The 24,009-nt window shown below is 44.6% G+C and overlaps 1 protein-coding gene across 1 annotated transcript in view; it reads right to left on the reverse strand.

Moving 5' to 3' along the window:
* Window positions 1-8,738: 8,738 nt before the first annotated feature.
* Window positions 8,739-24,009, reverse strand: part of prkd1 (protein kinase D1) — a 32,937-nt gene continuing 17,666 nt past the window's right edge. Inside the window, exons 10-20 of the mRNA XM_041953560.1 lie at window positions 23,829-23,996; window positions 23,596-23,707; window positions 20,918-20,970; window positions 18,562-18,634; window positions 17,967-18,073; window positions 16,736-16,897; window positions 15,964-16,062; window positions 12,203-12,363; window positions 11,821-11,927; window positions 9,134-9,219; window positions 8,739-8,972 (exon numbers count right to left, since the gene is read on the reverse strand). Of these exons, the coding sequence (XP_041809494.1) occupies window positions 8,739-8,972; window positions 9,134-9,219; window positions 11,821-11,927; window positions 12,203-12,363; window positions 15,964-16,062; window positions 16,736-16,897; window positions 17,967-18,073; window positions 18,562-18,634; window positions 20,918-20,970; window positions 23,596-23,707; window positions 23,829-23,996 (1,362 nt within the window). The remainder of the gene's footprint in view (window positions 8,973-9,133; window positions 9,220-11,820; window positions 11,928-12,202; window positions 12,364-15,963; window positions 16,063-16,735; window positions 16,898-17,966; window positions 18,074-18,561; window positions 18,635-20,917; window positions 20,971-23,595; window positions 23,708-23,828; window positions 23,997-24,009) is intronic.

Below are 24,009 nucleotides of genomic sequence, written 5' to 3' on the forward strand. Positions count from 1 at the left end.
CTGGAGGAAATAAATCTGCTCGCTTTCCTTCAGATTTCACATCAGAAAACTTTCAGCTGAAACGACGCAAAAAACAACACGTGAACTTCTCTCTGTGCAAAACGCTTCGTTTTATTTTCAGCCTAAATGATTTAACCTGCTCCTGTTTTCTGACCTGCACGTTAAAGCTGCGTCCGTGCGCGTGTGTGTGTGCGCGCGCGCACGGCCCGGGCCCTGCGGCGCGCTCTTTGTGCGCGCTGCAGAATGACTGATGAGCTGCTGGATGTCGGCTCTTTCTGCTCGCGCTCTGCCGCAGCGGGCGGACGCTTAACGAGACGCTCAGCACAAAGAATGCGCGTCGTTTCTTTCTTCTGTTCTGCGGCTGAAAAAACTGAAGAAAAACTGAAGAAACAAACGACTCAAATCAGACAGAAAGACACCAAACTGACCAGAACCAGATCCGAACAGGACACACCTGGTCACAAAACCGGAAAAACTCTCAGATATTCACTTCCAGAAATGTTTGACACTCCTGATGATGATCCTGATGATGATCATACTTTCGTTTGATTAAAAATGTGTTTAATTATTTCGATTTGTCGTTTCTCGAGTCAACTGTTGAATTTTGCTTTCTGTCCGTTTCAGTTTCAGTCGTTGTCAGGATGCCACAACATAAAGAAAACAAAATAACTGAGGGTCGGTTCTGAAGCGCTGATTTATTTCTTATATTCGGTCAAAAACGATGAAATTTAAACAATTATTAAATCTACAAATAACAGTTTGCTGCTGTAGACCGGAAACAAGCTGCTACAAATAAAATGAAGAAATCAATTCAGTTGATAATTTGGAAATTATTTAAATCCGCTTATTATTATTATTATTATTATTATTATTATTATTATTATTATTATTATTATTATTATTATATGGAATAATAGAAGCCGGTTTGTTATTAAAAAGGAATTCGGTTTAGTGTTTGAGTTTATTATTGAAGTCATCACAGCATCTAATTTATGACCTTTTATTACTGTTTTATTATTATTTGTTTTTTTAAATCATCAGAAGTAAAAACATTTTCAGTATTAATATCAGCAGTCATAAATGTACAGATTATTATTTACAGTTTCAGCTAAAATTAAAATACATAGATTAATAATATTTTGTCATTGTGTCAAATGAAGTTTTGCGACTGATTGAGCTGCACTTAGTTTGTTTAATATCTGCATATAATTCAAGTAATTAAATAATAAAGAATAAACACAACATGTGCAACATTTATTCACACATATTTAATGTATGTATTAAATGTGTAATAGACTGTGTATTATTTCCCACGCAGATGTGTCACTAATATTGCGTTTATTCCCTCGCAGCGGCCTGCATGTTCTCCACATAATGTTAATTATTACAAACAACAGTTTTTGTTTAAAGCAGCTGAGATCCAATAGAAAACGTTCCTGCGGTGAAGATTAATAATAAAACAGCTCCTGGTTTGTTCTGATCAAATATTTCTAGATGAGTGAGTTCAGTTCTGCTGCAGCTGCTTCGATTCAACCCCCCCATTTACACACATGAGACAGGTTTCACTGTGTGTGTGTGTGTGTGTGCTTTGCTGCAGAAAAACAAACTGTCTGTGTTTGAGCTGCAGATTCATGTTGCCTCTTCTTCTTCTTCCTCTCCGTCTTGCGGTTGGTCGTGTTTCAGGTTTCAGATTGGGGCCCTGAAACGAGCTCCTGAGCCGCAGACACTGATCGGGCTCCTGCGATCGCTCCCAGACTCTCTAAAATAATTCAGTTTTTGTCTTAAACCCGCCTCTCCCTCTCTCTCCCTCGCTCTCTCTGTCTCTGTGTTTTTTTAATTGGCATATAGGGAGGCTTGTTTGTTTTTGTTGTCTGCTGTTTCTTAAATGTGTGTGTTCGTGTTCATGTGGCCCCCGGTGTCCCAACAAGCACCGCGGTAGGTGTTGGGAGGCGCTTTCGGCGGCACAAACACGCACAACAAAACACACACACACACGCAGAAATACACAAGACAAAATAGATGACAAAGACAGAAATACACACAGAGACAGAAACACACAAAGACAACAAATACACAAAGACTGATACCATGGGAAATCACACACACACAACCAGAGACAAATATCCGTTAAAACACACAATAAAGACACACATCGTCACAGAGAAGCACACACACACACACACACACACACACACACACTGTGTGTGAGAGAGAGTGAGGGACACACATGAGCAGTTGCTTCTCATGGGGCGCCATCTTGTGGCCACATGGACCCTCAGAGCCTGAAGGCTCTGCAGTTTCTCTTCTGCATCAATTCAGTGAATTGATTGATTAGTTTGGAAAAATACTGCAGTTTTATGTCCACTATTGTAGTAGCAGTAACAGTACTTTTTTCTTGTTTATTTTCCACCTTTTCACTAAACTTTTTGTTCAGTCTTTCGTGTTTTTGTCTTTTTCCTGTGCAGGTACACTGAGTACATGTTAAACCGGAGTCACACTCCTTGTATGTGAACACGGATTCTGATTGTGATCCTGATTAATGAGGGGACGAAGGGGACGGGTGAGGACAGACTAAGTGCTGCTGCCTGTCCGCTCATCATTATTACTGACTGACTGATATTTCGTCTTGCTGTCAAAATAAAAGAACTTCATGTGAACGTTTAAAAAAGGGACTCCATCCAGTTTGCAGAGAATAATAGTAATGAAGTACTGTTATTAGTAGTAGTACTCATGGCACAGGCCAAAGTAGTCCTGTAGTAACTGTAGTCATGAGAGGAGTAGTGGAATATAACTAAGTGTTTTTTACTCAAGGTACTTGTACTTTACTCAGGTTTTCTCATTTTATGCACCTTTGTACTTCTATGGATATGTTGTACTTTTTACTCCACTACATTACTTACTCTTCAGATTCCTCCCTGTCCAGTGAAAAGCTCGTATCTCCAGACGTGCTGCTGTTGAATGTTTGTGATGAACTGAAGGATGAGAGTAGAATTTATATTGATGTCAACCGTTACGTTAATAAATGTAATCAACTGTAATCAGAATTCTAATGAATGTATGCTGCAGTAGTACTGAACCTAAAGAGTACAAGTACCGGCAGTGGTAGTAACAGCAGAAGCAGTAAGAGTAGTAGTACTAACAGTAATAATAGTAGTAGTAGTTAAAGTTTGCTAAGCTTCTGTAGTAGTAAAATTCAGAGTAGGTGTAGCATCAGGAGCAGTAATACATGCAGCACTAGTAGCAGCAGTGGTAGTAGTGTTATCGCAGTAGTACTAGTATAAGTTAGCATCAAGTATTTACGTTGCTCCTGTAGTACAGTGCAGTGAGAGCTGTGGTGAGTCTGGGCTTAATATTAACAGAAGTTACAGAAGCAGTAGCACAGTACTCTTGCAGTACTCCTGTAGTACATCAGCATTAGTAAAGCAGTGGTACTGATAGCAGCAGTAATAGAAGTACTAACTGTAGTTAAAGTACCTTCTGTTCTGTTAGTGTGAAATGAAAGTTTGGCTGTTCGAGCTGTCGGGACCTGGTTTCTGTCCTCTGTGAGGGCGGCAGGGATTACTCGCCGTCTAACCCGTCAGTCAGCGTCGTTGACCCCGTCCACTTGTCTCTCTAAAGAGCCGCTTCGGTCTCGCCCCCCCCCAGGCCTTTCCTCTGTCGTCGGCCATTACCGTCAAACCCCGAACAAGAAGGAAAACCAGAACCAGATCTCACAGGGAGCAAAACCCCCGCTGACACTCAGATACTTCAGAGTACCACAACTCGATTACAAGTCCTGCATTTAAATATTAATATTAAATATTAGCATCAACATATACTTAAAGTACCAAAAGTAAAAGTACTAGAGTATTTTGCAGCCCTGGACATTAATGTGCAAAGTAACAAATGCTGGCAAATAAATGCACAGAGTACAAATATCTGCCTCCAAAATGTAATGGAGTAGAAGTATGAAGTAGAATAAAAGGAAATACTCAAGTACAAGTACCTTAAAACTATACTTGAGTAAATGTACCTCCAGCATTGGACTCCATCCACAGGTAGGTGACAGTGTGGAAAATGTAGGTGGATGAAGATGTTTTTAGCTTAGCTTAGCATAAAGACTGGAAGTCGGGGTAACAGCTAGCCTAGCTCTAGACGATGTTCAGTTCTGGTGAAGGAGGCGTCCGTCTCAGTGGTCGTGGTGTCATTCTGTACGAGACTGAAGACTTTGACACCAGAGACCAGGTTCATCTCCTCGGGGGAAAGACCACGTTTCTCCACCAATGAGCTGCTCTCGTCATCGCGGCGTTGACCAGGTGGTGCAGGCCGCCGTTCCTCTGAACTCCTCTGGTTACAGACGGTCAATCAGCACTGCGTCGTCTGTGGAAGTCAAACAGCTTCACACTCATAACGCTGGAAGAAAATCAACTCGCCTCCAGGTCGATTTTAAAATATCTTTATTTAAAGATGATCCGGAAAAAAATACATCTTCAAAGTTCCTGCAAACACTTTGTGAGCACTTCAGCAGGTTGTTCAGAGGAGTGAAGCCACATTCAGCACACGGACACACTTCAACAGCTCTGAGCCCGAAGACGAACACGCCGGCACTAATACTGAGCTGCGGCACACGGCTCGTCGTTTAGCTTTAAACAGCCACACAAACAGACGCTCACAGCTTCAAACACACACACACCAACATCCTGACCGGCATCTGCTGCTGGACGTGACCCCCCAAAGGATTTGTCCCAAAATATTCTGCTCAAGAACTTGTACAAATTTGTAGGAAAGATTAGGCTGAGAGAGCTGGAGCAAGGACATGGTTAGCTTAGCTTAGCACAGAGGCTGACAGCAGGGGCGAACAGTTAGCATGGCCTCGTCCACCAACAGCCAGCCGTGTGAATCGTCAGGCGGACGTTTGTCCACCCGGCAGATCCCGCAGGATCCACAACTGTCCAACATTAGCAGAGACATGAGGAGCTGCTAACAGCTGCTAACCTCAGGAGACAGAAGCAGGTGAGATCACCTGCTGGTCAACGTCTGCCGCCGTCTCAGGTGAGAACAGTCTTATCTAAGAAGCTCTTTGACTACTTCCTGGTTCTGATGTGTCCAGATCGTTAAACATGGGGATACGTTTAGTGACGTTTGTACGTTAAATTTAAGTCTCTCAGTCGAAATATAATCCCGTCTCTTTATATTTACATCTCACCACTGACTCCTGAGTTCGACTGGCCGAGTTTGAACTCCCGAGGAGAACCCTCAAACTTGGCGTGCTGCGTTTTGACTGAGAGAAATGAGACCTGGTCACCTGATACAAGCTCACCTTTCCTTCTAGCAGTCCTTACAGACGCCCTGTGTGGCAGACTGCGGCTGGATGAACACTCAGAGCTCTCAGACTTCCAGTCGTCTACACTTTCTTTGCAATAGGTAACACACACACACACACACACACACACACACTGTCGGACAGTTTGTGCACACAATTACAAAACGAGTGTTTCAACGAATGCTTGATGAGTCACCTTTTCACAGAGAAACATATGAGACAGGTAACATTTCTGTTCCAGGTGAAGCTGAAATGTCAGAAGCGCCGATCAGCGAGAGAGAGACACGAGGACGACAAGGCTGTGAAGGCTTCAGAGAAACAGCCCTTATTCTTCAGATCGATGGCAGAATGAGAACGGAGCAGCCGTGAGCTCACCGTTCTGCCGCGTCTCTGTATGGGCACAGGTCGAAACGCGGCGCCTCGACTTCGCTTTACTTATCGGTAAACGGACGTCCTGCAGAGTGCGACGGCGGCTCGTTCCCGAGGCATTACCGTCCACTGAGCTGCACGCAGGGCCGTAAACTCTAAACTTTTCTAATTAATAAGCCGCGATCGCTGCAGCCGCCCGCCGTGACAAACACCGGAAAGCTGATTTGGAAAAAGGTTCGTTGTCACGTTCTATGATCTCAGTGCAGGAATTCAAAAATTGTCAAAAAATAAGCAAAAGATAGAGGAAGAAGAAGACGCGGGGGAGGGGGGGGGTCCAGTATCAGGAGCACTCAGCAGAACCGCCGTCTTTCTAAACGCCAAAACCGAATTATGCTTGTACAAACACAGCGAGAACACGCAAACTCCCGCTGCTAACCACTGAGCCACCATGCTGTGAGGTTTGTATGCTATAGCTAGCATTAGCTAACTTTATCATACATGGAAACTGACAGGAGAGTTAGCAGTGTAAGTGCTAAGTCCTTGCAATCTCCTTTAGCCGAAGCTAAAGTACTGAAGCCGGGCTAAGTTTTCAGGTAAAGGTGCAGCACGTCGTGGCCTTGAAGCTGTGTCCCATACAGAGCGAGAACAGCGCGGATTTGGGCTGTACATACAGTAAATGTGCTGAGAAGCTAACAATAGTCATACTGTTTACAGAGGAAGCTACGTAGCATTCAGGTGAAACTCCATGCTATCTGTTATTTTTTGAAAAAAACAAAAAAACAAAAAAACAAGAGTACCGTCTTTTTTTTTTAACGTGAAGTTAACAGTTTTCTCAGAAAAAAATAAAACATTCAGCGTTCAACAGTCTTCAGACTCGGTGACCGGCGGTTTTTGTTGTTAAACCACAGTTGGTAAGAACCTGTGAGTGGGAGCTGTGCTACCGGCGCCTCCCTGTGGTCCTTCAGTAAAACCAGGTGAGCAAAAAGGTCTGAACCTTTGCGTCAGTGTTGGCTAACTCTGTTTTTGGTTCACGCTGGCGCCGTTTTTTGAGCGGTCGAGGATTTTCATTCCAAAATGCTACATATCCATTTTCAGAAAACAAAGGTACCTGAAACGTCGTCATGGTGATCTGACCTTCACGGATGCACCGATTTATTCGTGAATAACTTGAGTATTTTGGATATCTCCTTCTGGAATGAAACCCCTGACATAAGACAGAACATCAGGAACGACATTTGTGAACATCTAAACTTCAGAAACACTCGTAGCTTTGAATAATTCGGCTGCGCTGCGGTCTGACGGTTCTGATGCTCAACAGTTTAGAGCTGGAACAGTCAATTATTTTCATGTTTGATTAATATAATAATGATGGATTAATTTTGCTGATTAAGCCTTTCAACATTTATTCTACACAAAGTCTAAAAGAAAGTGTGGTGAAATGTACGGCGGCCACGAGAGCCAAACTTAACAACACTCCACTAGAGCAAAGTGATGAAGAACGGGAAAGATAGTTTCCATATTCAGAAATGATCTTCCTCGCTGTTTGTGGTTCACTTCGTTTAAAAGCTGCGGCTTGTTTCCGTAAAAGTCTCGAATGGAGAGAAGCGATGACGGCACGGCAGGAACGAACCGGAGGCGTCTCCAGTTTTCTGATTGTCTGAAAGAGGAAGTGCTGCTCCGAGCCTCGCTCAGGAATAAAAACCACCAAAGACGAAATAAACGTTCTGTCTTCTAATCATGACTCAGCGTTTCAGAGTTAGTGGAATCTGTTATCAGCTAAAATAATTAAAAGACGCTCACAGTAATAAAATTAAAGGATAACTTTCGTTTTTTACCACCTGGACCTTATTTGTAGCATTAAATACGACCATTTACTCACCCAGACAACTTTGGTGGCATTTGGAGTCGTTTTGAAGAAATTAGCCCCAGAGGAGCGGCGCGTATATCCGTATAATGCGAGTACTCGGGGCATCCATGCGCAGCCTCTATATAAAGCATAATCTGCGGCGAAACTCGTTCATATTCCAATATTTAGTTCTGATATGCTGGTGCTATTCCCCTCTGAGCCCGTGGTGGCATGTTATCAACATCCAGCGTCTCTAGGCAACTACCTCTGACGTGGATGATGTCATTACCGAACGCCGCGCGCTGCGAGCAGCCAGCCACAACACGGCTGACTCTGCGGCGGTCGGCTACGAATACGCAATAACGAACCACAGCTGTGCCAAACTACAGCTAAACTAGCCGACCGCCGGCTCAGAGGGGAATAGCACCAGCATATCAGAACAAAATATTGGAATATGAACGAGTTTCAGCAGATTATGCGTTATATAGAGGCTGCGCATGGATGCCCCGAGTACTCGCATTATACGGATATACGCGCCGCTCCTCTGGGGCTAATTTCTTCAAAACGACTCCAAATGCCACCAAAGTTGTCTGGGGGAGTAAATGGGCGTATTTAATGCTGGATGCATCCAGGATGTAAAAAACCAAAGTTATCCTTTAAATAATATATGTAATTAAACGATCTTTCAGAGAAGGATTTCCTAATTTTGTGCTAAAATAATAATGAAATAATGATTATGAAACAGCGAGGTCATAATTAAGAGACAAATTAGTCAAATGATTCTATACAAAAACAAGTCTAACAGACAGTTGTAGTCAAATGTGCGAGGGGGAGAGAGATTAACTTCATAATCACAAGATAAAATGATGAAAATATCTTTTCCCTGTAATAGAAATAAACTAAAATAGAAGAATTATGAGAGAAAGATTTGCTGATCACAGGCTAAAACAGTAAAAACTGGGGAATCTGGTCATGAGAGGATCCTTCCAGCTGAATATTTCTCTCATCGTCATGAGGTTTGGTGAATGCAGAGCGGTTTCGTAGGATCTGAATCTCCAGGAGATCCTTCAGAGCTGAGGAATAACGGGGTCGTTCAGTGAGGGGAGGAGATTTAAACGAGCGTTTTAAAGATCTTTTGGTGTTTCTGTAATTAACAGTTTGGACTGAGCTGATCTTTAATTTTTGTGCTTTCTTTTGTTGCTGTTCACGCCGTTCGCGTCCTCAGAGTTCACTGACCCTCTCACTGAGGGTCTCCAGCTCCTCCTCCTGCTCCTGGTAACGCTCCGCCCCCTGGCCGCCGCCGTCGCCGCGGGGGCCGTTGGCGAGGTGCGTGGGGTAGTCGAGGCCGCTGAGCTGGGCGTGGTGATGCCAGCGCAGGTCGTCGCTCTCGTGGGTGATGTAGCGCTCGTTCATCCGGGACTCCAGGCTCCTCAGGTCCAGCCACATCTGGTAGTCCTGGTGGTGAAAACAAACCCACCCTCAAACGTACTGCTTCAAAAATGGCGTGTTTTTTCTCTCAGTCTGTCTCTATGTTGTCTTCTTTTAAACTGATCTGACATTTAAATACACTCACAAATGTCTCTTCAGCACACCTGTGTGACTGATGAACGTCTCACCTGTAACCAGGGGTGACTGAGGGTCTTGTCCACGCTGTATCTCTTCCTCATCTTAACTTGCAGCAGATTGTTAATCAGGTCGATAGCTGCGAGGAAAGACAGAAAGGAAGAGAAAGAAAGGCGAGAAAGAGGAGGAAGCGAGTGAATGTGGAGGTAAGGCGAGGGTCCGGCAGAGGGAGGGCGGAGGAGGAGGAGGATGTGGGGTCGGGCCCCCCTGTGGCGAGGGGCCAGCCGGGGCTAATGAGCAAAGCTAACATGATGTTAACATTTCTTCAGGGGTCAGTGGTCTGAACAGCTCTGAGACCCCGGGGCCCCTCAGGTCTACAGGGGCCTCCATCGCTTGGTATTATGCACATGAATGGACCACCACATGAATACCCCCGAATCTGTCGGTCCAGTTCTCTTTCCAAGAAGTGCCCGACCCCCCCCTCCCTCATTCCTGACTGCAGGTCACATGACTCACTTTGATATGCATTTTTTTTCTTTTTTTTTTCTCACCGTCGGTCTATCCAACAGGAGCTCATAACCCACACCCTGACCCGGACCCTAACCATGACCACAACCCCCTAACCCGCACAGCCCGCCCCTCTCTGACAGCTCCAGCTCCAGATTCAGCACGAACGACATCACATGCTGATTAAAAACTGTGACGCTTGTTTGCAAGCATCAGTGTGAGTCATTTATTGAGCTTTTCCTTCAGCGTGTCTCCATGTTTGTGCTCATCTCGACTGTGTTTCATAAACTCTTCAGGCCTTTCGGTCGTGGAAGCTGAATAATGTTCTCTGTATGTTCATGAGCCCAAAGTGTTTCAAAGTGCCCTAACTTTAACCGCGTCTCCATTAGAAAACTTTCCTCGTGTTTGCACGTGGGCAGAGCAAAGAACGAAACCCTGAAGTCTCTTCTTTTAAAGTGATCTTTGAAAATGCAGATTTGTTGACGCACTCAGAGTTTATTCTCTGACATTTAATCCTCCCGCGGCTGACAGAGCGACTTTTACGGCGTTTATTTTGAAGCGCAGCTGAAGCCGCCGCGGCGGGATGAGGAGGTGGAGGGAAGGTTAAGAGCGCTTCGGGGATCCGGCCGAGGAGCGGGTGAGTCAGGCTGATTTAAATCTGTCTCGCAGTCAACAGGACGATTCCAGCCAACACACACAAGGCGGACGCATTTAGAGGCGATGACGAAAACATGAGTCACGCCGCAGCGGAGAACATTTCAGACTGACTTCAAGGACGTGTTGGAGCGATCGTACAGCAGCGGCGAGAAATAATAACCTGTGGCGTTCGAGGAGTCGCACAGGAAGGGAAGCCAAAGCCTCAGCTCCGATCGGAGACGTTCACAGGATTTATATTTGTAGGTACAGCAAGGCTGATGCAGTTTCTCCAACGCTGCAGACAGCCTCCGTAGGCCCAAATAAAACTCTGCAGGTGGAATTATCAGTCAGAAGCCTGGTTTCCACACTTGTCCTGGTCTTCTTATCCAGGGCTTCTCTAGCTTATCACTGGTAAATATACAAGAAATCTGCATCAACTACAGGTCCCAGAGGGCTAGTGTTGTGACGTTCACGAACGAACTGGTTCTTTTGAACGGCTCGTTAACATGAACGATGGGAACCGAGTCGCAGCTGGGAACCGTTCTTTTTTTTCCGGGTTACATGGGGAGGAGCGCTGCCCAGCTGCGCGCTGCTTATTAGATATGCAAATAGCATCACGCCACCTTGTGCACGCTGCCTTCACGTGAGTGCGCCAGTAACAAAAAATTCCTCCTTCATTCCTCCCAGTGGTTATTTCCAAGATAAAATGAGTTAAGGCCAGACTGCCTTCCTAAAACTTCATAAATATAAAAATGAGCCAAATGAGCAAGTTTTTTGAACGTCTCTTTGAAAGGAACGGCTCACCAAGATCTGGCTCCCCTCAAAGAGCCATAAATCCCATCTCTGCAGAGGGCACTGCTATAAGAATCATCCAATCAGAGAGCTTCAGGCTCTGTTGTCGGGTGAACTTAGAGGTTGTAGAATTTGTTGATTGAACTCATCTGACATTTGAATTAATTCACTTTCAGGTTTGGGATCAACTTAAGATCCGCTCAGCAGCCGAGCTGCAGCGTCCGACTCCTGATTACAGCTTGATCTTCTTTCACGCTGCAGCTTGAGAGATCACATCCTTACTGTAAGCTTAGATAGATAAGACTTTATTAATCTCACAACGGAGAAATTCACTGTTACAGAAGCTCTTTAGAACACACCGGGGGGGGGGGGGGGGGGGGGGGGGGTGCAAATAAGAACAATGCAATCATGCAAACAGGCAAAAATAAAAATAATTTAAAAAATAAGGTATCCTGTGTACAATGAATTAAAATAAAAGTAAAAAAGTGTTTTGCTTAGTGATAATGAAACCATGGTAAAGCTTGACGTGGCAGAAATGCAAACACAAGATGAAGGAACGACAAATGGGCTTCTTTCTTTACCGTTTACAGATCAGCGTTAGCTAGCGGTGTCTCCCTGAACTAGAATTTAAATGTCTGATACTCAGACTGACGTCGTCTTCTCTCTTTTCCTGTTTCTGCTGCTAACGTTTGACTAAAACTCCCGATCCTGCGTGAAGCTGACTTTGTTTTGTGAGTCCCAGCAGGGTCTGATTGATTGTGTCGCAGACCTCAGCAGAAGTCGTGGTTCACGAGGTTTTACGTACCTTCCTGGGAAACTTTCTTCCAGGGATGAGGAGGGTACATGAAGGCGGCGTTCTGGATCTGATCGTTGATATCTTCGTCTTCATTGAAAGGGAACGTCCCGCTGAGACTGCAGAGCAGAAGAAACAATGAGTTTTATGTAAAATACTGAAATTATAGCTTCAGGTTCGACTGATTCAAGCTGTCGTTCACCTGCAGGTTTGGGTTTTATGTGTTCAGTGTTTTGGTTGTCACAAGAAAAGAAAAACAGAGAAAACAAAAAGAAACAAAAACATCTAAAAAGAGAAAGAAACAAAAAAAGAAATGTGAAATAAAAAGCAGAAACAGCGATGGTTAGCTGTCGAGTAGTAAAACTGAGACAGATTACGATCTTCCGTCTCCTACCTGACGTAGATGATGACTCCGACCGACCACATGTCCAGAGAGCGGTTGTAGCCTTTGTTCCTCAGGACCTCGGGAGCGAGGTACGCCGGCGTGCCGACCACGGAGCGTCTGAACGACTTCTCACCGATGATCCGGGCAAAACCGAAGTCACACAGCTTCACCTGAGGACGGAGAGCGTCAGATAAAAGCTTTCCGCATGTTTGTGGTTGTTTGTAATGTCTTTTTAATTGTGACCTCTAGTTAATCTGTTAATGATTTTATATCCCTGACATTTACCTTTCGACCAAGGACGTGCACGAGGTCGCCTGGAGCTGACAATAGTTAGATTTTTGCTGCTATGGCTGCATAAAGTAAAATAAAGTACCTCATAATGGCTAAAAGTTAAATGACATCGCTGTAATATCCACACTTTAATGTGTGTCTGTTTGTACCGGAAGGCCAAAACACTTTGGATTATGATGCCTGTCATTGCTGAGACTGGCAGAGCTTCCTGTATGTAAATTAATCTTTCACAATAATCACTGACACGTTGTCATCAGAACACTTTACCCAGAATTAAAAAAAAAAATCCTATTCTTGAATATTTGTATTTTCGTGTCTTTGCTGGCGTCTGACGTGATCATCGTTGCTGATGTGAAAACATCTGCACACAGTTAACGAGATGAGACAGCGAGTAGAAACCACGGTGAAGGGAAACAGGATGCAGTGAAGCTCAACATATTGTTAGCTCTCAAGCTAAGAAGCCTGGCAGCAAAAGTTTGGGATTGGAAATTGTCCATAAAAAAGTCCATAAACTTCATGTCAACTTGCTACATAATGTTAGCATAACTAATAATCACATCACCAGTATCAGCGATTATACTCATCAAATTTATGTTGGTTTTGTTTTGTGCTTTATTTGGGACACAGTTAAGGAAGCAGTTTCCTCACAAATGTGTGCTAAGCTAGGCTACACACATCCTGGATCTATCCACTGGACTCAAAGAGCTGCTGTCCTTCTTCTCATCTGACTCTGTGGAAGACAGACCGCTAACAAATGTTAGCTCATTAGCAGCTGAAGTTTGGAAACCAATTAAAATAGATTTGGTTGACAAAAATTAACATCAGTCTGCTAGTTTGCGGTAGCATAACCTTCCTACACAGCTTTTATTTTTTTGTGCTCACTGTGGCTGAAAATCAGTCAACTGCAGGCAAATTTCAGACTTTTGGAGCTCAGCTAGCAGTTTCCCGCTGCTGCCATGTTTTTTTCCAGCGTTGTTCTCTGTGACACGGCGAAAAACAAAATAAAGTCGGATGATTTGATGGACAGCATTAGCGACTGATGAGTCCTCTCATCAGCAGCTCTAGTGATTGGACCACAGGGGCACCCGTAGTAAAACACAGAATCCCGGACACAAAGAGATGCTTGATTATCCTCCTTTAAACACGGGTCACAGGAAAGCTTAATTAACCTCGATCGTTCGTTCGAATTCCGTCATCCCGTTGGCTCTGCAGCGGGACTGTCTGGATGCAAACACAGGAGGGAGGATGAGTGTTGAAGCTGCTGACAGTGAAGAGCTGTTGGCTGCTATCTTTGCCGGATGATTCACACGCACTCAGGAGGAAGATGGAAGTGATCGGGGATACGTTGGCTCGCTTCACAGTCGTGTTGTGATGAATCAGTTCCCTCCAGCGCCGACTCTCAGCCGCTGCTCTCGTCTATTTGGGGTTGTGCTGTTGTTACCGAGGCCGTCGCTCCTCATTCAGGTGCGCGTTCAAATGTAGGCGGGCTGACTCTGTTTTCAAGTGTCGACGGTCGAGCGTCCAGAACAGCAGCATTGTTTTTGTTTTTCAAATCTTTTCCCTTTATTGACGCGTCCCATCGTCTGTGGGCTACCTGGCCTTCTCTGACTTTGTGATTGCATGTCTTCTTCTGGGACGCTGTAGCTGTCACACTGTCAGCTGTCAATCAGTGTCACGGTGGACATGCCAGCGCTTCTCTGACAGACAAAAATTATTTCTGGACGCGAGGCCTTAGCGAGCAGTTTTCCTCTGCTTCCAGCCTTTGTGATGAGCTGTTCCCGGTTCTATCCCAGACTGAAAAAGATGAATCCGGTCTCTATACTCCCATCTGACAGCAAACAAGACTTATTGATTGTAAAGCTACTGAAGCCTGGTAGAAATAGCTAAATTAGCTTGTCAAAATAAAAGCTGTACATGATAGGTGCATTAAACTTAATGTTGCTTGATAGACAGTGTTAGCATAACTTGTCCTAATTAGACAATGTTAGCTTATTAGCGACTGAAGTCTGTGTTTTGGGGATGAAGATCCATTGAAATAGCTTTAAAGATTAGGACTACAATTTGGATATTATAGCCTATAGGGACACAAAAAGTCAGTTTAGCCAATTTAATTAACACAATGGCTTCTTTGTGGAAATCGTTTTTTGTGATCACTGTGTTTGAAAATTTCCAGGAGATTTTAAGTTTTCCCCTGCTATTTTTATGGAGCTATGCTAGCAGTTCCTGCTTCAAGCCTTTATGCTAAGCTAGGCTAAACATGTCTGGACTTGATATGCAGAGATGAAGCTGATAAACTAAGGCAGAGAAGTGGATTTGACTAAATGTCAGACTCTTCATTAGCATTAGCTCACATTTAATGTCTGTGTGCCACACAGCTAGCCAGCTTGCTCCCAGCTAACGTTAACGCAGCAGTTCCAGAGTACCTCTTTTAAGACATTAGCACTTTGTTTGCTTGCTGCTATGAGCAGCAGCCTCTGCAGAGGATGCACAGGAAGCGAAGTGTGTGAGGAAGCCCAGCAGCCGGCCTGATGCATCATTAGCGTTAACAGTTAGTCTGTCTGACACAAACAGCTATTTCTGGAGAGGAGACTGAAAACTGCACAAAGCTGCTAATAGTTGCACTGACAGCTAATGGACCGTCTGTGGCTGTTTGTTGTCTTTTCTCTTTTTGTGTTTCACCTCTTCCCTCTCCCTCCCTCATATATGTTATATATATATGCCTGCACATGTTTGTGTTACCTCCATCATGAAGCCCGGTGTTTGGACATTTCTCTTTCTTGTGTCCGTCCTCAGGTTATTTTTTTTTTTTTGTGTTTTTGTTTTGTGCATCCACAGATTTAAAGTTTAGCACCTTAAAATTTGACTTTGTGTCTAAATGTCATCTGATTCCTCTCCTCACCTCACATCTTCTTCGTCTGCTGTCCTCCTGCCAGGTGCTAACTCTGCTGCTTCAGATCCGCCCACACCCTCCAGCCCTGCAGCAGCGCCTGCATTCCCACCATCCGACCTGCCCCACCTGCACACCTGATCCCACTTCCCCATCAGCAGCAGGAACATTGTGCTCAGTTCTTTTCTCTACCTGGCCGAGTCTGCTTTTTGGGTTCAGACCTGTTTCTACTGAGGCTGTAACTCTCTGATCCGTCAGTCTTCTGTTCACACTTACATCGGTTGGAAGGTATCCAAGCATGAGTCACACAATTTAAAAAATTCATCCAATTTTGAGGCAGATATTCCAGATTTAACCTGTCAGTATGGAAACAAATCTGATGTCTTAACAATTCAGGTTCGTAGTGCTTTTCAAATTAAAACGTCTGCACACCAAGACAGGTTTTTTTTTGTGTGAAGTCTGAAAAATCTTACATGAAACAAGAGGAATCAAAAGAGTCTATTAATAAAATCCAGCAGATCTTGACCAGCTGCTGGCATTTTGACACACACACACACACACACACACACACACACACACACACACTGACTACCTGTGGAAATGAGTCTGCAGAGGCCAGCAGGACGTTTTCAGGTTTCAGATCACAGTGGACGATGTTCTTGAAGTGCAGGTGACGTAAAGCCACCAGGATCTGATGTGACACACACAAACACACACATACAGAACAAACCATTCATGAGAATCCACCTCTGAAAGGAACCAGCAGGGTTCGTCCTGTGGGGAGCAGGAATGTGATCAGGAACTTAACGGGAGTTTAGGTTTCTCTTCAGTGGACAAAAACAGATGAAGAACGTTCGAGTCTGTTCACACTGAGTCAGCTACCTGAGCTAAATAAGCTACCTGTGGATGCATCCAAGAAACATTCAACAACATTTTGAGATGCTTTCGAGCCAGATGCAGAGAGGTGGAGATGCCTCACGTCACCGTGGTAACATCCACCCACTGCCTGTCTCCTCTGATAACAGCAGCCAAAGTTACGGTAAAATAACTTTTGCTGTTGTTCTCCAGTGATTTCTGCACATACAGTCAAATACAGCAGCTGCTGTAGCGTTTATCTGATCCCTGATCAGTTCAACCACTGGACAACCTGTATGAGTGACGGAGCGCCGCGAGTTAGAGCTCGTAGTTCATCAATACAATCCATCCACTCGGTTAGCTGAGGCTCGCTAAACTGCTACTGTAACTAAAACACTAAAGTTCTCCTCCTGGTGTTTTTTGTTGGCTAACAGCTTCAGGTGTATCAGCGCCTCCTTGTGGACTGGAGGAGAAAACAAAGATGGACTGTGTGTGTGTCTGTGTGGGACCTGTGTGACCAGGAACTTGGTGATCCTCTCAGGCAGTCGTCCTTTCTCGCTGGACAGGATCATCTCCAGCATGTCTCCGTGGAGCTTCTCCATGACGACAAACACTCTCTCCGGCGTCTCGAACATGCAGTCCAGGTTGACGACGCCCGGGTGGTGCAAACTCTGGACGGAGGAGGAGAAACGATCACCTGACCATCGGCTGGGTTTGGATTGGCGGATTTTAGAAATGTCTGTATGTATGTCAGTATTACCAGCAGAGTGTACTTAAAGAGTAAGAAGTAGAATATTTTCCTATTTTCCTCTGAGATGTTGTGGAGTAGAAGTACAAAGTATTAGAAAATCAAAATCTTCATTTATACCTGAGTGCAGGCCAGTTTCAGGCCAACAGGAACATTTGTCATGAAAATGGCAGCGACTGTCACGCATGGATTAGGATGTGGCGGCTCATCCAGTGTTAGCGGCACTGAGTTTAAAGCGAACGACGGCGTGCAGACCTGAAGTGGAAGCAGAATATTCCCCGCAGAGCAGGCATGAAGTGACGTGAACTGAGCTGATGTGCAGGTGTGTGTGGCAGCAGCAGCTTCTGCAGGTTGAGCAGCGCTGGAGTATTACAGGATGTCACACCCCTACAGTGTTGCCGCGGTAATGAAGTCGTTCACGACAGGAAGTCTCAGTCGCTACCAACAGGCTCCTGAGCGGCACTGTGTGTGTGTGTGTGTGTGTTTACCTGCAGGATGGCCTGTGTGTGTGTGTGTGTGTGTGTGTTTACCTGCAGGATGGCCTGTGTGTGTGTGTGTGTGTGTGTTTACCTGCAGGATGGCCTGTGTGTGTGTGTGTTTACCTGCAGGATGGCCTGTGTGTGTGTGTGTGTGTGTGTGTGTGTGTGTGTGTGTGTGTGTGTTTACCTGCAGGATGGCCTGTGTGTGTGTGTGTGTGTGTGTGTGTGTGTGTGTGTGTTTACCTGCAGGATGGCCTGTGTGTGTGTGTGTGTGTGTGTGTGTGTGTGTGTGTGTGTGTGTTTACCTGCAGGATGGCCTGTGTGTGTGTGTGTGTGTGTGTGTGTGTGTTTACCTGCAGGATGGCCTGTGTGTGTGTGTGTGTGTGTGTGTGTGTGTTTACCTGCAGGATGGCCTGTGTGTGTGTGTGTGTGTGTGTGTGTGTGTGTTTACCTGCAGGATGGCCTGTGTGTGTGTGTGTGTGTGTGTGTGTGTGTGTGTGTGTGTGTGTTTACCTGCAGGATGGCCACCTCGTTGCGCAGCTGACTCTCCTGTTTGGTGGGGAAACGCAGTTTGTCGATGATCTTGATGGCGACGTCGCGGCCGGACTTCCTGTGTTTACCTGCAGGAACGCACACAAATATCAACATCATGAACACACTCAGCTGTTACCAGTGCTGGGATGTAACTAAGTACTTTTACTCAAGTACTGTAACGAGGCACAGATTCAAGGTACTTGTACTTTATCAGAGTATTTCTAGTAAATGCAGCTTTATGCTTCTGCTGAAATGTTGCACTACATTTATCTGACAGCTTTAGTTACTTTTCAGATCCCTTCCTGTCCTGTGAAAAGCTCGTATCTCCAGGTGTGTTGATGTTGAGTTGTTCTTTTATGGCTTCAGCTCAATAAACTGTTATAAAAGCCTCTCGGATTAGCTGGAAAATGCTTCGTCACAAAAATGTAGAAATATTACATCTTTGCTTTCTTATCCAAACATTTGTCACTTTTTCTCAAAATACTTCCAGTTTATTGTTAAAATCTCGCTTTTGTGCCCCGAAGTGACCAAATAATGAGCTGTTGCAGGTTTAAATGTCACAGGTGTGTTTCACCTCCATAGACGATGCCAAACTGTCCTGAGCCGAGAACCTCGTCTGGGAAGATCTGATACACGGAGTTGATATCCTGAGGAGCAGAAGAGCAGCTCACATCAGTTCAGGTAAAGAGTCAAACACAGGCTGCAAAACAAAGGAAGTCAGGATGAAGACAGCCATGATGAACAGTCCTGTCAGTCACTCTCACCTCCTCAGATACTGAACAGTTTCTTTCACAAAGGAAAACAATCGAGGGCATGTTGGACAAACGAGGACGTCGGAGCCCTGATGAACATTTTGGGGAGAAGAAGTCATTCGGTGTGATCGGTACGAGCTCCACGAGGTGGAAACTGATGTCGCTGATGTCACTTTGAAACAGAGAATGTGTCTGCCTTTGTGTCAGCTTTTAAAACTGCACCTGAAGCCTCACAAACCGCTCAGAGTTCAGGTTCTGCACATGGCAGCTTTCAGGCCGTCAGGCTCCTCTGATGGGAGGCTGCTGTAGGCGAAGAGGAGGCAGCTGACAGGAGGTGAACGGCATCAATTCATCACCTGGTGGACTTTTCAGAGAAGGGTTTTTGTCGAGGAGAGCCTACTGTGCGCCTCCCTCAGAGTAGCTACACAGCGTCAGTGATCTGCCACAGCTTTGACACCAAAACTGCTAAATATTTTCTCCTTGTCTGCAATCACGTCTCCCTTCTCTCCCCCGTTAGCTGACAGCCTAATATCACACCTCAAGCAAAGAGGACAGAAATACAATATTATAAACCTTCCTCCCCGAGCTCGCTGCCTAATTACCATCCGTCGCCATGGAAACCGTTTGGCTGAGTGAGTAATCACAGTAATCTCCATTTGAGGTACTCGAAGACGTGCTCACCTTGGAGACGGCGAGGTGAGCGCGTCTGCATGGAAATGGGACTCCGTGTTCTCTGCGTTTGTGTTTGCATGAAGAGAGTTTGCAGATATTTGAGTTTATGAAAATCTGTGTTTGATATAAATCTGCATCTGTCAGGCTGTGCTCTGCACACACATCCACCACCAGTTCAGTCCGGTCCAGTTCACAGAGAGGCCACTTCACTTCCTGCACTGACGCCCAATAAGTCCAATAAGTTTTCTGAATACTTCTCCTCTCTGACGGGACATTTGTTCCCTGAGTTTGTCGTCACAGCAGATTTTTACACACAAACACATAAAATCTGATGTTTTGTTATAAATGAAACGCAACAGTTTATACAAATACAGCTGAAATCAGTCAGTTAACAGCAAATCAATGATCATCTATTGATTGTTGCTGTAAAATCATTCGATGTTTGATCTTCAGATGTTTGATTTGCTGCTTTTCCTCTCAATGATCTGAATGATCTGAATGTGTTTGTAATAATGTGGAGCTTTGGACTGTTGGTCGGACTAAACAAACTGTCATGTCTCGTCAGATCTGTTAAGTGTTTTTGTTCACGAGCGTCATGTCTCGTCTTGCACTTCCTGTTTTATTGTGAAACCTAACTCTCCTCTCGTTTCAGGCCCTTGACTTCCTGTTGTTCTTCCCGCCTGTCTGATTGTCTCCACCTGTTCATTGTTACCTCGTGTATATATAGTCCGCGTCTCCCTTTGTCCTGTGCCAGATTGTCTCGTGCCATGTCCTTGTGCCAAGCCGTGATTTATCCAGCTTCCCTTGATCCTCGTCTCCTTGTTGTTCCTAGTCTGTTTTGTAAGTAAGTTCTAGTTTAGTTATAGCATTCTTCTAGCTTGTTCTTGATTTTCATTTGATACTTTATTCTAGCCGATTGAGCCCTTTTGGTGTTAACATTATTCTTCCAAATTATACTTTAGCGTCTTTTGTTGAACTTTTCTGCCATACATTGTATGAGCTGTTATTATCCTGAGCGCCTTTTGTTAAATAAATTCCTCCTTTTATTTTGAAACCTTGCTGTGGTGTCTGAGTCTGCATTTGAGTCCAGAAACCTCGTGTCTCTGGGCTTGTCACAAACACTGTGAAGGCGTCACTTTGGCCTCATCGTCACCACATTTCTCACTATTTTCACAATGTTTCCAAACCGATCGATCGATCGATTAATGGAGGAAATGATCAGCTGATTGATCCAGAATGAAAAGAATCATTAGACTGATCAGTCTGATACAAAATAGAGTCAAATGAAGCTCAACCAGCTCCAGCTTTATACTGTGGTAGAAGTACTTTTACTTTCCAGAAAGGGAGGTGAATACTTCCTCCACCGTTGAACAACAGTGAAACATATCACTGTATATTTTTAGATATTTAAATCCCCTGGGGAGAGATGGCAGATATGGTTATACCTGCATACACACAAACTACACCTGTGTGTGTGTGTGTGTGTGTGTGTGTGTGTTTTCTCACCACGTTCTCCTGAATCTGGCAGTTGGAGACAGAAATACTGATGGAAATCTCCTCTGTTGACGAGACACAAACATGATCAGAGTTCAAACTGAATCATCAATAAAGAAACGACATCGACTCCGACGAATGACACACGTCTTCTTTTAGAACAGATTGATTAAACCGACCTTTAAAGAACAGTTTTGGGTGGTAATCCTGCTCCCAGTAGCTTCTGTTAGAGCACATAAAGCTGTATATTTACTGTGTCTGCGCAGTGGATTCACTGTGTGTTCTAATAGATGTTTGAAATGTGGAGCCTGCAGCCTTCTGGCAGCTGAGACTCTGTATTATTTTAGTGCACGTTCCCCACAGGTGAACACACAGAGTCAGAGAAGGCACTGGGACCACGGCGAAGCGTTAGTCATGATCAGTTTGACGTCAGTGAAGGTCTGAAATATCTGTGATGGGTTTCGTGTGGGCGTCGACGGCGCTGAGAGTCTGCAGGAGAATTCAGCAGCAGCGAGAGCATTAATACCTGAGCTGGAAATTTGTACTTTCACAGGCGGAATAATGTTACGATGACATTTACGTCTCCTTCCACATAGATTCTCTGCCATGGAGACGGCTGCCATGAAAGTGAAGTCACCTCTGAACATCCAGTGTTCCACCTTCATTTCACCTTGAGTGGCTTAAAGGCTGTCTGACAGTCTATTGTGTATCACGTTGTTCCAGCTCGCAGCTGAAGTTTTATGACGCTTCCTTGAATTTTATGGCAGCGCTACTTGATCAAATATGAATATTTTAGACGTCTTATGCATTATTTAATAAGCATTTCCCCAAAACTCGTAACTGAGGCTGAAAGTGTAATTTTCTGAGCCTCCCTCAGAGTCATTTTTTGCTCTGCACGTTAAGTTTCCCATTGTGTGTTGTCTTTTTTGGGTTTTCTTACATCCTGTTTTATTTTGAAGGTTCATGTTGTGTGTTTTGGTTTACTTTACTTCCTGTGTTTTCCCGCCCCTGTGATTGCCTGATGTGTTTCACCTGTGTGTCATTAGTGTTCCGTCTTTGTGTATTTAAGTCCGTGTCTTCTCCACTGTCTTTGTCGGGTCGTTGTCTGTGTCACCTAGATATCTGCGCTACCTTGTTGTCCACGTTCCCTTGCCTTAGTCATAGTTGTTGCCATAGCCCTGTAAGTGAGTGTTCTTTGTTGTGTTTCTTTGTTCATGCTTGCGCTGTGATTTATGTGATTGTCTCCTTGGTTTGTCTGTGTTACTTTGCTGTCTGCGCTACCTTGTGGTCTGTGAATGCTTGTTGTCCATGTTCCCTTGTCATAGTCCTAGCCTTAGCCACAGTCCTAGCCACAGCCAGTAAGTGAGTGTTATTCGTTGTGTTTTCTTAGTTCATGTCCGTGTCTCGGTCCATGTCCGTGTTACCCCTTGGTTTGTCTGTGTTCACGTCCGTGTCGTGTTTCTTGGGAGTTTTCCTTGTATTATATTTGTATAGTCAAGATTTGTTTTGCTTTCGCTAGTTATAGCCGAATTTCAGTTCTTGGTTAGATTGTTCCTTGGTTTTGTTCTTATTTCTTAGTCGTGATATTTTCCTCCGGTTCTTCAGGAGTGATTTTTGTTTCTGCTGTTTTGTTAGTTAGGTTCTTTAGGCCTTTCTTAGCCGTTTTGTTCCTTCCTCCTTCGGGAGCATTTACTGTTCTTTATTTTTATACTTTCATAGTTATTCATAGTCTTGTCCTTATCTCCGTTGTGTCTTGTGTTCATGTGTTGTTATTCCCTGTGTTGCGTCGTGTTGTGTGAATCCTTTTTCCTTTATGTGTCTTTAGTCACTAGTCCCCTGAGTTTTGGTTGTCTTGAGTTATCCTTGTGATTAATAAATTTATTTAATTTGAGTCAAGCGCCCCCCTTGTGTGTCTGCATGTGGGTTCAACCCCTTAGTTCCCTTTAGTCCCCACCTTCCTGACAGATACATGTGAAGGTCTGTGTTGTAAATGTGCACACGGAGATGGGTGTGACTGCTAACTGTAGGTCCTACAGGCTCACACGGCTGAGTTTCACCACCTCCTGTTGCCTCCGTGCAAATTTAAAGCTTTAAATTGTAAAGAATAAAAAGATACAGCCACACAAACATGGCCAGAACGCAGGAACAGAATTCGAGACAGTAAAGGGGGCTTGTGTCATCTGGATCAACAGCTAAGGAGACCTGGGTGTCGTCTGCATAGCGATTAAAATGAATGTTGCACTCACTAATGGTCCCTCATCACACCATACACACTGAAAAGTAGTGTATCCAGAACGAAGCCTTGTGGCACTCCGCAGAAAACTTTCATTCTTACTGCAATGAAAAGTTTTGAATTGAGACAATGAAGCTCTGTCTTGTAAGGTAGGACTGAAACTTCTTTAGGGTTTAGCTTCAGACCGCTAATCGTTTTTTCCAAAGTGTCAAAATAAAGTGTGATCAAGAAAACAGGTCAAGGCAGTTTGGGTTAATCTTGTGTTTGTATATGATGTTCCATGAAATATAACTAAAATTAATTGAATTTGATGTGAACTTTCATGATTAGTGAAACTTTATCTCTAAAAGATGGAAGACGAGCTTTTAAAATATAAATATAATCTGTGTGATTAATAACAAGGAATCGTAATCATATCAACGTGTTTTCCACTGTGTGTGAGCTGATGGGGTCTTACTGTGTCCGCTGTGGTGAGAACTGTGGGATATCCCCGTGGAGACGGCCGGCATCAGAGCGTGCTGGATGGCCATCTCCCACATCCGAGCCACATCCTGCCCGACTCCGCTGACCTGAAACCAGCCAGCGAACCAACTCATCAGTGATTCACTTGAGCACAGAGGAGAGGACGCTGTGCAGGTCGGCTAACATCCTGAACTGATCCGCCTTTAAACACAACGTCATGCTACTCACCAGGATGCTGCTGCCCGTCACTGATGGCTCAGCTCTCTGCAGGTTTTCTCCGACGTAGTAAACCAGCGATGCCGTGGCGATCTCAAAGCAGTGAGGATTGGCTCCATCAGGAAGCAGAGAGAAAGTCTGAGCCGGTTCCAGAGATAAGATCTCTGACAGAGGGATCTCCTGCAGGGACAAG

Source organism: Chelmon rostratus, chromosome 15 (genome assembly GCF_017976325.1).
Source record: "Chelmon rostratus isolate fCheRos1 chromosome 15, fCheRos1.pri, whole genome shotgun sequence".
NCBI lineage: Eukaryota > Metazoa > Chordata > Actinopteri > Chaetodontiformes > Chaetodontidae > Chelmon > Chelmon rostratus.